Raw genomic sequence first — 15649 nt, 5'->3', positions numbered from 1 at the left:
CAATTTCTTCTCAAATTTCCCTAGTTTTTACCTGATTTTTCCTGGTTTTTTTCCTATTAATTTTCAGATTTATTCCTCTTTCTTTTCTGGATTTTCCCCAATTTTTCCAAGTTCTTTCCCAGTTTTTTTCCTGATTTCCCAAATATTCTTTCCAATTTTCCCTGGTTTTTCATGATTTTTCCTTCTTTTCCTATTTTTTCTGATTTTTTCCCCATTTTTTCTGACTTTTCCTGATTTTTCCCAGATTTTTTCCATTTTCTTTTCCTGATTTTTCCCCAATTTTTTCACATTTTTTTCCATAAGTTTGCTCTTTTTTTTCCCCCAAACTTTTCCTGGTTTTCCCCAATTTTTTTGTCAGATTTTCTTCTGTTTTTCCCAAATTTTTCCCAATTTTTTCCTGATTTTTCCCTGATTTTTTTGGATTTCACCCTGATATTTTTGGGTTTTCCCCGAATTTTCCCTTCCATTTTCCTTGAATTTATCCTGGGCTTTTTTCCATTTCTTCCCCAATTTTCCAGTTTCCTTCACACTCCCAGTCTCATCCCAGTCACAATCTAATCCCAGTAACTCCCAGTCTGATCCCAGTCACTCCCAGTCTGATCCCAGTCACTCCCAGTCTAATCCCAGTCACTCCCAGTATGAGGCCAGTGGCCCCCAGTTGCTCCCTGGCAGTGCCAGTGTGACCCCAGTAGCCTCCAGTGTGATCCCTGGGACTCCCTGTCTCTCCCAGTATATCCCAGTCAGCCCCAGCACGCTCCCAGTCATTCCCAGCTCCTCCCAGTTGCTCTCAGCATGATCCCAGTTGTTCCCAGCCACTCCCAGTCAATCCCAGTATGATTCCAGTCACCCTCAGTGGGATCCCAGTCTCAGCCAGCAGGGACCCAGCTGCTCCCACTGTGATCCCAGTATGATCCCAGTTGAGTATGATCCCAGAATAGTTGCAATTCTTCCCAGTTCCTCCTGGTATGATCCCAGTTGTCCCTGGAATAGTCCCAGTCCATCTCAGCATGGTCCCACTCACTCCCAGTTGCCCCCAGTGTCGTTCCAGCTGTTCCCAGGATGGTCACAGACACTCCCAGTATATCCCATGTGCCCGCAGCATGCTTGTGCTCATTCCCAGTCATTCCCAGTTACCCCAGTAAGGTTCCAGTTACCCCAGTCCAAACCAGTCCCTGCCAGTGCTGCCACTCCTGGGATCCCCCAGCCCTCTCTGCGTTCCCCGGTCCCACATCTCCCCAGAGGAGCCCCAAGGGCTGGCAGTCCCCAGCCAGGGTCCCCAGCCAGCCCCAGGTTGGATCTGCAGCCCCCAATATTCCCAGTTTCCCTCTCCTTTTCCCCGGGCTGGGTTCCCCCCGTCCCCAGCGGGTGGGAGCAGCGGAGAGCCCCGCGCTGCCCATCCCGACCTGTCCCGGCTCCATCCCCGCTCCTGCCGTGGGCTGTGAGGGGTTTGGGAACGGGGCACCGAGGGTGTCACTGCTCCTGGGGGAGGAGGAGGAGGGATGGAAGCGGAGAGATGAAGGAGAGAGAGAAGGGATGGAAGTAGCAGATGGAGCTGGTGTTACGGAGAAGGAGGAGGAGGGATGGAAGAGGAGTAAGAGGAAGAGGAGGGACAAAGGAGGATCAGGGAAAGGAGAAGGAACCATGAGGTTGAGCACTCCCTGAATTCACACCCCCATCCTAGAGGTGACTGGGGAGGGGGAGCTTGGCCCAGATATCTAGGGAGGACCCTGGGTTGAGTTTTTTTGGGGGGATGTTTGGAGAATTAATAGTTCCAAAGCTGAGCGGAAAATGCCCATTGGGGCAACATTGGGGGTTCCCAGTGGCAGCTGCTGGCAGAGGCAGCCTGGAGGAGCAGAGCTCTGTGACCCACAGGACCCCAAAGTGGGGAGCCCAGAGAGGGGGAGCGCCATGATTCATGGAACCCTCAACAGCCTGGAGAGCGGCAGCAGGGAGTCCTTGGACCCCCTGCACCCTAAAGCAGAGAATAAAAGGAGAAGCGACACTGGAACCCCACCCCCGCCCTCCCCATCTCTAAGTGTTGAGGTGAATATGGGGAAAATTTTCAGATCCCTGGGAAACCCAGCAGCCTGAGGAGGGCAGGGACCGAGTGGATGGGGGACCCCAAGTACAAGAGTGAAGCCCAGCAGGTGGGACAGGGGGGAACCCCTGAACACCAAAGAGGAAAGACCAGAGATGGGGAACTCCTTGGAGGCATTTTCAGGGCTGACTGGGAGGTTGTTTATGGACTCCAGATGTCCGGTGACTTCTAGAGATGGGCAGAAGGAATCTAACCCAACGTTCTTGTGCATTGTATTTTTCCCCAAACCAGGATTTCCCATTCCCAAACCTTGGCCAGATGGAGAAGGAGGCTGCTGTGAGGAAGAGGAAGATGCCCCAGGACACCCAGGCAGGTGAGGAGGAAGTCAGTGCCCCTTTCCCCCTCTCTCCTGCTCCATCTCCCAGCCCAGCCTGGCCCCCGGCTGCAGGACAACCCCGCTGCCGACGCCGTCCTGCCGGGGACGCACTGGGGGGATCTCCTTCCCCTTTCCTCTGGCACGGAGGCAAATCCCATCCTCTCCTTGTCCTTCCTCCCCCAGACAAGGAGCTGAGGATGGAGACCAGGGAGGACAAATCCCCACAGGAGAAGCTCATGGAAGAGGCCGTTTTGAGCAGCTCCACAGTGCAGGAATCTAATGGGGAGGAAAAGCTTCCGAGATCCCACAGGAGGAGGGGCTCCAAACCCATCCCAGGGTGCTCTGAGGAGGAAAGACCCACCCTGTGTCAGGAAGGCGGCCGGAGATCCAGCCAGGGCTCTGAGCTGGTGGTCCATGAGCAGCTTGAGGATGGGGAGAAGCCCTACAAGTGCTTGGAGTGTGGGAAGAGCTTCAGCCAGAGCAACAGCCTGATCTGTCACCAGATGATCCACACTGGGGAATGGGCCTACGAGTGTGGGCAATGTGGGAAGGGCTTCAGCTGCAACTCCAAACTCATCATTCACCAGCGCATCCACACTGGGGAGAGGCCCTACGAGTGTCTCGAGTGTGGGAAGAGTTTTCAGACCAGCTCCACTCTCCTCAGGCACCAGCGGATTCACAGAGATGAGAGGCCCTTCCGCTGCCCCGGCTGTGGGGAGGGCTTCAAGCGAAACTCCCACCTTGTTAGGCACCGGCACATCCACACTGGGGAGAGGCCCTACGAGTGTCCCGAGTGTGGGAAGAGGTTTCAGAGCAGCTCCAATCTCCTCCAGCACCAGCGGATGCACATGGATGAGAGACCCTTCCGCTGCCCCGAGTGCAGGAAGGGCTTCAAGCACAACTCCAACCTCATCACCCACCAGCGCATCCACACTGGGGAGAGGCCCTACGAGTGTCCCCAGTGTGGGAAGAGCTTCAGCCAGAGCTCTAACTTGACCAGACACCAACAGAGGCACCGGTAAGGGAAGCCCTGTGAGTGCCCCAATTGCAAGAAGAGCTTCGTGTGCTGCCCCAGCTCCATCCCCCATCAGAGGACCCACGTTGGGCAGGACCTGATGACCCACGTTCCCTGTGATCTGTGTTGGGAACACACTGGGCTGGTGGTCATTTTATTTTGGTTTCAATTATCTTTTGATTCATCTTCATCTATTTAAAAGAGAAATAGTGGTAAAAATCAAGAAATTCATCAAAGGCATCTAAAACCTCACATTTTACTGGTGCTTCAAGGGAATCTGGGAGGTACTTGGGAATATTTGGGGGTTGTGGGGTTATTTGGTGGAGTTGTCTCCATTTCTTGGCACTCAAAGAGACAAAAGGGTTTGATCTTTCACCTCAAAACCACTCAATGTCACTGAATCCAACTCAGTACCTCTCCAAAATTATTCAATTCCACAGCCCCTCAGGGTGTGATGTCTTAAGTTTTAGCTTTCCTATTTTTCATATTCTGCGCTGCCTAGGTTTGTAGCTTTGAACTTCATATTAATTGTTAGTGAGCTCTCTTCACAGAGTAGGTAGACAAAACAATTCCTTTTCTAGCTTGATACCAAGGACAGTCGTTAGAAGTTTCAGCCCAAAAGCATGAACAAAGGTGGGCTGAAGAGAGAAAACAAGAAGGATGGGACTTCATCATCTGAAGCTGTCATTGGACAATGAACCCCAATATGCAGATTGACCTCAGCTTATAAAAATGTGAGACCTTGTGATCATTTGTCCATTTTTGTGACCATTTTTGGTCTATCTTGGGTGTAGACCTGGCCTGGCTCTTTTACTGCCCATGGTGTATTTAAATTCTTCTAATAAACTTTATTCTTAACTCTGTGCAGCCTCTGTTCTAGGTCAGCCTTCTGAAGGCATCAGGTGGAATGGGGTTGGAAGGGGATTGGGTGAAGTGGGATGCAGATCAGGAGGGGTGAGATGGGCATTGGGTGGGGCAGGATGGGTGGGATGGAGTTTGGGAGGTGTGAAATGTGGGAAATTGGGCTTGGGAAGGCATTTTGATGTCCAGCAGGGATGGGATGGGTTGGGGTTTGGATTGGGGAGGTGGGGTGGGGTCTGGAATGAGACAGCCAAAGTTTGGGGATGATGAATGAAGGGGGAGCCCATTACTGAGTGAGGTTTTGTGTGAGGTGCCCCTGCCCACGGAGGCAAGGATTGAGTTTCAAATGAACGTTGTTGAAGTGAGTGGCATGGACAAGAGGGAATTCCATCCCTCTGCCTCGAAGGTTGGGTCCTGTGAGCCCAGGAAGAAACTCCACTCTGGACCCCTCGTGGGGAGGCAGCCCAAGGAATTCTGATTGGGTTTGGGCCCCTGGGGTTTCTCCCTTGCTGTGTTCCCAGTGGTCCCTGACCTTGAACTCCACCCTGGTTCTCAAACCCCATCTCCCTGCCTCTGTTTGGGGCTGTCTCTGGATCTGAGTTTGTTCCTGAGCTGAATAAATGTTTTCCTGAGCAGAATCCCATCTCGTTGGTGTCCCATGCCTGTTCCTGGTAACTGTGGCTTCCCTGGACATGATCCTGCAGCCTGGCCCTGGAACACAAGACCTCGCAAAATCAAGACCCTCCCAGACCCCCCCAAAAATCAAAAAATTCCCTAAAATTTGCCAAATCCCCCAAAATTCCCATAATTTCCATAAAATGCCCTTTTATTCACCCTCCGCTGCCTCCGCAGACGGTGCCTTGGGGACATCTCAAGGAATTTAGAGGGGGTCTCTCCTCCCCCCCCACCCCGAAAAACCTGCTGCTTTTGGGAAAAAAAATTCCCCCAAATCCCTTTGATTCAAGGGGGAGTTCCCCATTTTTGATGCATTTTTTGGGGGTTCCTGTCATGCTATTGGGAGCGACGAGAAGCACAATATGGACTCTCTTATGAGTTGAAAAGGAAAGTGAGTTTAATTACCTGAGATCTTCTTTCATAGACCGATATGTGAAAGTACAGAAAGGTAAAACTCTTATTGGTTAGCGAACAAACACAACACTGCCACTGGTCAGTGGGATACACCACCCCACGACCTTCTCTTGCAAGAAAACAAGAAACTGACAAACAGCACCTGCAAGGCTGTCTTCTGTCTCTGAGGATTGTTTTAATTCCTCCTTTTGATTTCCCAGGCCACTTTCTCAGGTGAAACTGAGAAAGATATGCAGCCTGCTTTTCCACAGGCACTGTGCTTCCTGCTTTGCTCATAGCGTGTGTCAATGAGAGGAGAAAATGGAGGCTGTCACTGCTCTGGTGTCACAGAGAGGGGAACAAAGGGGCTGTGACTGCTGTGTTGTCAGAGAGAGAAGGAGATTAGGGCTCTCACTTCTGTGGTGTCACAGAGAAAAGGTAATTAGGAGCTCTCATTGCTGTGGTGTCACGACTTGGGGAACACTGGGGCTGTGATTGCTGTGGTGTCACAGAGAGAAGGAGATTGGGGCTGTCACTGCTGTGGTGTCACAGAGAGAAGGAGATTGGGGCTGTCACTGCTGTGGTGTCATAGAGAGAAGGAGATTGGGGCTGTCACTGCTATGGTGTCACAGAGAGAAGGAGATTGGGGCTGTCACTGCTGTGGTGTCATAGAGAGAAGGAGATTGGGGCTGTCACTGCTATGGTGTCACAGAGAGAAGGAGATTGGGGCTGTCACTGCTGTGGTGTCATAGAGAGAAGGAGATTGGGGCTGTCACTGCTGTGGTGTCACAGAGAGAAGGAGATTGGGGCTGTCACTGCTGTGGTGTGTGATAGATTGACATTTAAGATAAAAAGACAAACAGCAAAGGAAGTTAAGGTTGCTGGAGGCTGATGGGAGTTGTTTCTCCTGGCCAATATCTGGCCACTTCTGAGAATTGACAGTAGTTTTGACCATTGAAATCTGACATCAACCTGTGAACACCACCCCATAAAACTTAAGCCCGGGAATTTCTCTTTCTCTTTGGTTTCTGGCTTTTGAAGAGTTAACAGGGCTCCGGTTCTGCCTCCCCCCCTCCCAGGCCAGACAAGGCCGCGGGGGGAGCGGGGCTGGCCGGAGTTCTGCGGTTCCTGGTGGTGGATGGAGACTGTGAAGTGACAGGAGCCCCTTCCCAGAGGGGCTGAAGCTCTGGTAGGGCTCGCTGAGCCTTGTGCAGCGGGGCTGCCGGGCCAGGCTGGTTCCTGGGTCAGCTGCAGTTTCTGATGCTGCTGGCCTTCAGCAGAGACTGCCGAGGAAGAGGAGGGAAAGCTCTTGAGCTGCGGCGTGCTGAGACAGTGGCCACACTCCTCCAGAGCAGCTACCAAAATTCTTCCGTGGCAAACAGCTCCAGCCGCTGCCCTGGCAGAGATCAAGGCCTGGGCAAGTGTTTAACCCTTTCACTAGCCAGATGAGACTTGCAGATTAATCCTTTTTCCTGAGAGAGGGGAAGAGAGAGGGATCAACATGGAAAGAAACAGCATCAACTCTCAAAGGCAGTGAGGGAAGGAATTAACCCTCAGATGGGAAGAGAAGAAGGAGATGCCTGAATAAGCTGAAGTTTTCTTTTGTTCGAGCCATGAAGAGGGACAATAATGTTCTGAAAAAACTCCTTTCTTTCCTGAAACAGTATTTTGGGGGGAATGGAGTATTTCAAAGTGTAGATCTGAGCAAAAGTAATTAATTGATAAAGCTGAGTAAATGGTGAAATCATTGTAATCCTAGGAGATGCTGGAAAAGGAGAAGCGAGAGTTGTTGAAGATTTGTGGCTCTTAAGAGTCAAAGCAAAAATTTCTGTTTCCAGAGATGATCACAGAGACAAATGAAGAGAGCTTTTGCCTTTGAAGATCTCATCCTTCAAATGACACCCCTTGAATCATGGCCCAAGAACACAGCTCAGAGTGGTGTGAAATGGGGGGAAAGGACTGATGGCAGAGTTTTCTGGGCCACTGGCATCAGAGCAATAGGAAGCAAAGGACGAAAAAATGGTTTTCTGGTGAAAAACTCCATAGATTGACAAAAGAGAACTTCTTTTTCTCAACAAAGACTGGTGAAAAGACTACAGCAAAGTTAGGACTGTTTTACCACCAGCTTTTTTTTTTTCTCTAAATGTCAATTAAGGACAGGAATGGCAGCGTGGTGGGGAAAAAGGGTTTCTGGAAGTTTTCTTCTGGTTTCTTATCCTTGTAGTTTGGTTAATAAACTTAATCATTTCTTTAAGTTTTAAGCTTCTTTTGCCCTTCTCATAATCCACACCTCACAGCAAGAAATGTACAAGTTTTCCAGTGATTTTTTAACTAATGCTTTAAAACCACGAGAGGTGTCACAGAGAGGAGGAAATTAGGGCTGTCACCATTGTGGTGTCACAGAGAAAAGAACTATGGGACCGTCAGGGTTGTGGTGTCACAGAGTGGGGTACACTGGGGCTGTCATGGCTGTGGTGTCACAGAGAGGAGGAAATTTGGGCTGTCAATTCTGTGATGTCACAGACAGGGGAACATTGGGGCTGTCACTGCTGTGCTGTCACAGAGAGTGGAACACTGGGGCTGTCACAGAGAGGAGAAAATAAGATTTTTTTTTTCTTGTTATGAACATGAAAAACCATCCTAGTAAAACAGATGTACACGTATACATGGAGTAAAGAACACTTTTACAGCAATCCAGAACTTGTTAAGTAGATTCACAATTGATATAATGTGATATTATAATGATCCAAATAATGTATAGTATAGATTATTCAATGTACTTTATGTACTATCATCCCAGAGCCTGCAACAGCTGATAAATGAGTGACGGATTGGACAATTATGTCCAGATAACAGTTCTTCAAGCTCACTGTAAGGATCCAGCTGTTATATTAATTCACTGATTGCCAAGTCAAACTGACCTGAATATTGTTTTGATGCAGAAAACTTCTGGGTTTATTGGTAAATTCTCCATCCAGGTAAAGTTAAGGCCTGGCCTGGATCTCAGCTTTAAACTGGAGGGAAGCCCTTAGCTTTCTTTCTTTAAACAAAATTCCTAACAATTATAATTTAATCAACTAGCTATTATTTGGATGTCTTTCAGCTTAACTTTGAGATTACTGAAAACTGTGTTGAATTAAATCTATAATATACTTGTTCAAATGAAGGAAAAGGTTAAAGAATGAGAGAAACCTGTGCAGGGTTAACTATGTATTTTTTCAATTCAATTTTTAAAAAATGCATTTTTCGGAAATTGACAGTAATTACAGTAGTAATGCCTGGTGATCACCTTATATATATATGTATATACATGATATTTTATATACAACTTTATATTATAAAATGCTACATTAGAAGTAGATGTATAGAGAAGACATTTTCAAAACATTCATTTATTGAGAATACTGAAGCAAAGCAAAAATCTTTTAAATTTCTTGGGATGAATGACTATCATAATTTTTCATGTTATTTATAAAAAGCAAAACCAACAGATATCATTAGAAATGCAATATCTATATTTATTCTATTATGCAATATTTGTAAACTTTTTGATTTACTTTTGAAAGCATTTTATTCAATAGGGGCTTCTCTCTGAAGCTCAATTGTGACCGCAATAATTTGCAGATTAGCCAGCAATGCAATTTACAATGCTTTTGATTTTTGCATTGCCTAATTAAATTTTTTATTATTATTATTATTATATTTTTCCTCTTGTTGCTTGATTTCTTCCTTTCAGCTGCTTTGTGGAAAGCAGCCCAGGGATGCTGAACTTTGTATTGATATGTCCCGAATCCACGGGTTTTAGAATCGCTCCCAAGTCTCTATATAGTTGTTCCTCTAGGCTTTGAACAGGTTTAGACACTCCCTTTGCTAAGATAAAATTCAGGGAGGTTTGCACAGATTCTGCAGCCTGCAAGAATTTTGAGAATTCTGCAGCTGACTGAGACAAGCCCGTCTGTTCTTTTTCTGAGCCCGTATTGTCCATTCCTCTCCCGTCTCTTGCTTCTGCCCTGTTTGTAGGAGATACCGTGTCTTGTGTGGGTTTTACTGCCATAATTCCATCCTTTGAAAGGATTTCCAACACTTTGGGTGATGTCTTGTGAGATAAAGGTGTCCCAATCCCCATGGAATTACAGAGGCAGAGACTCAGCCTTTTCCAGCGTATCCATCAGGGTCTCCCTTCCTGTGCTGGTCTGTAGCATCCCTTGCCTGTGTTTCAGAGTTCCGTTTAGTGAAAATGACTTCATAAATCACTCTAGAAGCCAACAGAGGTTTAGTTGCTGCCTGGTCTCTACGAGTGGCCTTTCTATGTATTTTCATGTTTATCTTATCCCACAGGCTTGGGGTAAAAATTTTCTGTGGATCCACGTTAGGGAATTCTGCCTGTACCCAGGCTAAAAGGCTTTTAAGCTCATCCATGGACACAGAGATTGGGTGCTCCTTGACCACAGTTTCCAAAATAGCCAAAACCTCCCTCTCAGGTTTGGACATGTTTCCCATATTTTTGCTCCCTTTTGACAGCTTACCTGACCTTACAGTCAGCTTTTCTCTCAGCTCCTCTATCCGTGATCTGTTCCACAGCTCACAGACGTCTGGCTCTGGCTTATCTGCTCTCACCAGCACCAGGATTACCAAGATCTTATTTTTCTCCTTTCCATGGAGTTTTCCCAGATTTCCACTCTCTTCTTTTTTTTTTTTTTTTTTTTTGTTTTTTCAAAAGGGGCATTCACATTCAAGGTACCAAACATTTTGGTGCCACTCTGTCTTGATAGGACATTCGTGGTTGGGTTCGTTTCCCCTCTTGGACTGAGACTGACGAGAGAGAAGCAGTTTTCTCTTGTTTGGACTTGGTGGTTTATTCTTCTTTTATCTCCATTACATGTATACAGGGTACAAGGAGCCACAAGCAGCTATGTGCACTAAGATAGAAAGGTGCAAAATGACTAACAAAGATCTTCTTCAAGGTTTTTTATATGTCCATTTACCCAGTTAATAAATGCCAAGGAAATTATTTTTCTTAGTGACCCAATTACCCAACACCTGTGTGCTGCACTGCAGCATTCTCTATCCAATCACCTACTACTACCCAAAAACCTCTAGAGGAAGAAGATGAAGAAGAAAGAAGGACAAGAGACAACACCCTAAATCCTCCATCTTGTCTTCTGTTCTCTAAACTAGTTTAAACTCCAAACTTCATCTTTTTCACCCAGTGACATAAGAAAACTTTCTAATTTACACATTTACACTTCTAGCTTTTCTATTTAACAATTGTTTTCAGGATGTTATATGAAATTCAGTGTTTTCCTGGATGTCAGAGCCAGGTATCAGAGATAAGGGCAAAATCTCTGTGCCTCTGACTCCAACAAGTAGTCTGAGTGGTTTTCCAATAATCCACCTTTCCTGGGTGTTTGTTTTTAAGGGCTACTTCCCAAGGAACCCTCTGAATAAGTTTCCTAAATAGGCCAAAGTCTGCTTTCCAGAAGTCCAATGTAAAAGTCTTATTTTTGTTCCTTCCGATTTCACTAAGTATTGAGAATTCTATAATTTCATGATCACTGTGCCCCAAGCGGCCTCCAACCACCACATTGCCCACCAGCCCATCTCTATTTGCAAACAACAAATCTAACGTAGCTCGTCCTCTATTGGGCTCACCCACCAGCTGCAACAAAAAATTGTCCTCCGTGCACTCTAAAATGTTCCTGGACTGCCTCTTTTCTGCTGTATTAAGTTCCCAGCAGATGTCTGGCAGGTTGAAGTTGCCTATAAGAACAAGGGCTGGTGATCCTGAGACATTCTCCAGCTACTTACAGAATGAATTGTCCACCTCTTCTTCCTGGTTGGGTGGACGATAACAGACTCCCAGGAGGATAAGGTCAGCCGTGTGGGCCTTCTTCTTAATTCTTACCCATAGACATTCAAATTCGTTGTCACTAGTTTCAATACCTGTGGTGTCAAAAGCCTCCCTAACATAAAGGGCCACCCCTCCACCTCTTCTCCCTTTCCTGACTCTTCTGAAGAGCTTGTAGACATTCAGTGCAGTGCTCCAGTTATGTGAGTCATCCCACCATGTTTCCGTGATGGCAACTACATCATAGCTTTGCTGTTGCACCATGGCGCCAGCTCCTCCTGATTTTTTCCTATGCTGGGTGCATTGGTATCCATGCACCTCAGCTGGGCTACTTATTTCACCCCTAAACAATGGGGCTCACCTTATTGTCACCCTGACAAGAAGGACACCGTTTTTTGCCAGATCTTGCTGTGTTTTGCAAGATCTCATGTGGCTCTTCACATGAAATCAGTTGACAAGAGACAATTAGAGGCTCTTGAACGTGTTTGTGGAGAACATGGGCTGGACTGTTGACCCTGGCTATTGATGTATTGCTTCTGGTGTAAACAAGAGTTGGAGAGTCACTCGGGCACGTGAAATAGAGGAGGTGTATAAGTGTCAACCATGTATCACACGGGTTATTTCCTAGTCTAGAGCACAGTGGTTGGTTGATTTTGTTGGTACACCATTTGATCAGTTGCCTGGATTGAATGTTCCAAGGGGTGCAGAGTACTGTGTGAACAGCAACAGTTTTTGAATGCATTGGAACTGATTGAAGATTTTGGGCAGAGAGTATTAGCAGATATTAGCTTTGAGCTTCTTAAATGCTTAGCATTATTACGTATTAGACAAGGCAATAAGGTAGTGAACACCAAGTGTGGACAGGGAGTTGGAGTTCCCCAAAGTTGGCAAGTTCGTAGTAGCGAATGGGACAAGGCAGAAAGACAATGGTGACATGCATGGCCATGGCCATGTTAATGTTGATTTTTGGGGGTTTGTCAATGTATGGAGAGGGGGCGTTTCTTGACAAATCACAAACGAATGTTTGGGTAACCTGGCTAATGCATCTGGTATTCAGGATTTTGGTCTCAGTTTACAGCAGGCCAGTGACCCTTTTTGAACTTGCTTAATTGGCATTCCCCTTCAGGAGAATGAAACAGACTTTTCTGGTTGGTGGGACCCTAAGACAGTAAATTTAACTAGTGGCACAAATAGTGACTGTCTAAGTCCAAAAAGACAGTACACTTGCCTGTCTATGCCTAATGCACCCTGGCAGAAAACAGTAATTGAAAATTTGAACTGATCGTATCCTATCGCATTTCAAGAATTGGATTTGTTAGCCAGTGTTTTCCCAACCTTGGATGTTAATGTTGCTGTTCTGCCTAGCTGTGACAGCATGACCCCACCGTGGACACCAGTTAATGGTACAGGAGTAGTTTGGTTTGGAGATCCCTGGTTTAGCTGGTTACAGAAGCAAGGGGAAAAAACATAATTTGAAGATTATTAAAATGTTACAGGGCAATCTTCATAGAACAGATTAAAAACAGGGGTCTGACAGTAAACACTTCAGGAGGGTGGGAACTCCCACCGGGAATATTTTTGATTTGTGGAATCGAGCATGGCCTGCTCTTCCAAGATGACCTGTTGGTGGACCATGCTATCTTGGTTGACTAACATTATTTGCCCATCACATGAGAGATTTATTGAATGCCAGTCAAAGTCATCATCAAAGATCATGTCAATCTGTTCAGAATGTTGAATAGACTTGTAATGATAATGTGATAATTGCCATCACTGGTGGCTGTCATTGCAACATCTTTCCTTTTACTGGGGGAATGGCTGCCATAAATGTGAAAAACATAGCTCATCTTGCCTGTTGGGGAGAAAAACAGCTTAGTTTGATTTTGAAAATGCTGAGTGAGTTGCTAACTGATGTTGATAGTATCAGGCATGTCACCTTGCAAAATCACGCAGCTATAGATTTTTTGTTATTAGCACATGGACAAGGGTGTGAAGATTTTGAAGGTATGTGCTGTTTTAACTTATCTGGCCACTCCCAAAGTATTCATAAACAACTGGCACAATTGCATGAAATTATGAAACATATCACAGAAGAACATGACCCCTTTTCAGACTGGCTTGCTAGTTTGGGCCTAGGGGATTGGTGGCAGACCCTAGTTAAGGGAGTAATAATGTTACTGATTGTATTTTTGTTTTATGCTGATTCTTCCTTTTTTGTTACAAGGCCTTCAACAAACATTGCACAATTTAGTTGCTTGAATTTCAGAGAAAAGAGAGGGAGATGTAGGAGTCTGGGCTGCATCAGAACAAATTTGACCATAAAGGGAAACAGTTAAGAATGAGGGCAAGGTTATCAGACAGGGAAGGAACAGTTGTGATCAGCAAAATAACTCAAAGTAAGAGCCAAACAGGATGAGAAATAGGGAAGTTGAGCAAGTTGTGGTCCAATATATGCAAATGTAATTATCCAATAAGAATGCTTATAAGGGCGTGTGAACAGAACATGGAGTTAGCACGCAACTAATTATAGAGGAGATGCATGCATGAATAGCTTTGTATACAGTATAAATGTAACCAAGTTTGGAGAATAAACAAACGATCTGATCATCCTATTGGTGCTGTGTCATTCCTGTTCCCACGTGAAGAAATGAAGACCTCAGCAGACCTTCATGGACTCTCTCAGATTTTTCGTTTCTTTCATCCACAAGCACCTGCAAAACTTGGGTGCTCCCTTCCCCTTAAGTTTGAACATCACAGAGAGAGAGGGACAGAGAAGCTTGCTGGGCCCCAATGGCTGCACACATGTAACCCACCAGTGTTGTTTTGCTCAGCTTTTCTCCAGCAGGCAGCATTAAGCAGGTGAGGCTGCTCAACGGCTCCTAGCACTTTGGCATTGCCCACAAAGGACTTGGAAGTGCATTTTGTCCCATGATACAGGGAACAGATGAATGTGCCACAGCAGTCAAGGGCTGGTCAGTGAGCAATGTCACCGGGGAGTGGCTGCCAAGGGGACTCTGTACCACGGGTGGCATTTGACCCTCACTGTTCAGCCAAATTCCCACCCACCCCAGGTTCCACCCCTTCAGCCCAGTTCTCTCTACTCAGGCTCTGAGGAGACCGCAGCAGATCCTGTCACAGGCCCTGCTCAAGTCTGGGCACACGACATCCCCTTCTTTTCCCTCCCACAGGGGTTCTGCAGTCCCTGCCTTGTCCTGCCAGGGCCTGCAATGGCTGCAGGAGGATTTGCCACATTCCCTGCTGTGCCTGACCAGTCTGTAACACTCCCAGTCCCCCTCCCTGCCCTGTCTGCAGACTGCTTCCAGGTCTGCCTTTCCCAAGTGCCCAGGACCCTCTGGGATGGCTCTGGCCTTTCCAAGGGGTTTGAGAGAGGTCACACAGAGACACTACCCAGCCTTCTCCACATCCCTGACACCAAAGGCCTTTTTCACATCCCTCAGTTCCAGGTCAGTGCCCAGAACACAGCACAGCTGTGTCCAGGTCCTCAGGGTGGTTCAGAAGGAGAAGGCAGCTGGGATTTCTCCCCACAGACCCAGCACTCCAATGTCTCTCTGTGCCATCCATGGCTGTGCTGAGCATTTTCCCTGCAGCCTCCCTGCCTTGGATGTTTCTCTCCATGCAGTCCTCAGCACAGCCCAGCAAAGAATTCAGGTGGTTTCCCAGAGGACATTCCTCCTGAGTGAAGTGGCCTCAAGGCACTGTTTGTGCCACTGGAATTGTGCCAGCCCGGGTGCTGCTGATGGTGTTGGTGCTCACTGGGGTTCATCTCCCCACACACACACCATGCACTGCTGAAGTCTCCTGAGTACAGAGCAAACATGGACTGCTGGCCTGGTCCCTTGGTGTCCCTCCATGCAGGGACAAACAACCTCCTGCAGGTGAGGGCAGAGGCCAGTGCTGGCAATGGTGGTTGCAGGGCTGCTGGGGCACAATTGCCCTGGGGCACCTTCCCATGTTGTCCCTGGAACACAGACAGAGCCCAGGCCCTGTTCAGCTGCTCCCTCAGGTCCATCCCAGGAGTTCTTGCTGCGCCAGGACACTGCTGTACACTGAGGTTTGCTTTGCCAACCCATTCCTGGAGCACATTCCTGACAGCAGCTCTGGAGGAGAGCAAAGCCTTCCTGCCCTGCCCTCAGGAGATGTCCTTTGCTGCTGGAACTGCTGCTGGAACCCAGCTGTGTCCCGTCAGTGCCCATGGCCTGTCCCTGCCTGTGGGCACAGCACAGACACGCAGCAGGACAGTGACCAAGCTGCCAGAGCACTCTGGCCTGGCACCCACAGAAGGGCTGAGAAGGGGAGTGTGGAGCTGGGAAGAGCGGCTCTGAAAGGACCAAGTGCTGCTGCTCCCTGGCAGTGCTGCTGGTGTGGGACTTTTCCCTTTCTCCCCTCTAACTGCAGGTCTGAGTTGGGATCCCTGATAAAGAA

The 15649-nt window shown here is 47.4% G+C and overlaps 1 protein-coding gene across 1 annotated transcript in view; it reads left to right on the top strand.

Moving 5' to 3' along the window:
- LOC111922155 (uncharacterized) overlaps positions 1–4291 on the top strand; it is a 130503-nt gene extending 126212 nt beyond the window's left edge. The window contains exons 3-4 of the mRNA XM_086872608.1: positions 2330–2411; positions 2598–4291. Of these exons, the coding sequence (XP_086728734.1) occupies positions 2357–2411; positions 2598–3436 (894 nt within the window). The 5' untranslated portion in view covers positions 2330–2356 and the 3' untranslated portion in view covers positions 3437–4291. The remainder of the gene's footprint in view (positions 1–2329; positions 2412–2597) is intronic.
- Positions 4292–15649: the final 11358 nt, after the last annotated feature.

Source organism: Cyanistes caeruleus, unplaced genomic scaffold (genome assembly GCF_971803275.1).
Source record: "Cyanistes caeruleus unplaced genomic scaffold, bCyaCae1.hap1.1 HAP1_SCAFFOLD_65, whole genome shotgun sequence".
In the NCBI taxonomy this organism is placed as follows: Eukaryota; Metazoa; Chordata; class Aves; order Passeriformes; family Paridae; genus Cyanistes; species Cyanistes caeruleus.
The sequence above is the reverse complement of the archived record's forward strand: the minus strand, read 5'-3'. Positions and strand labels throughout refer to the sequence as shown.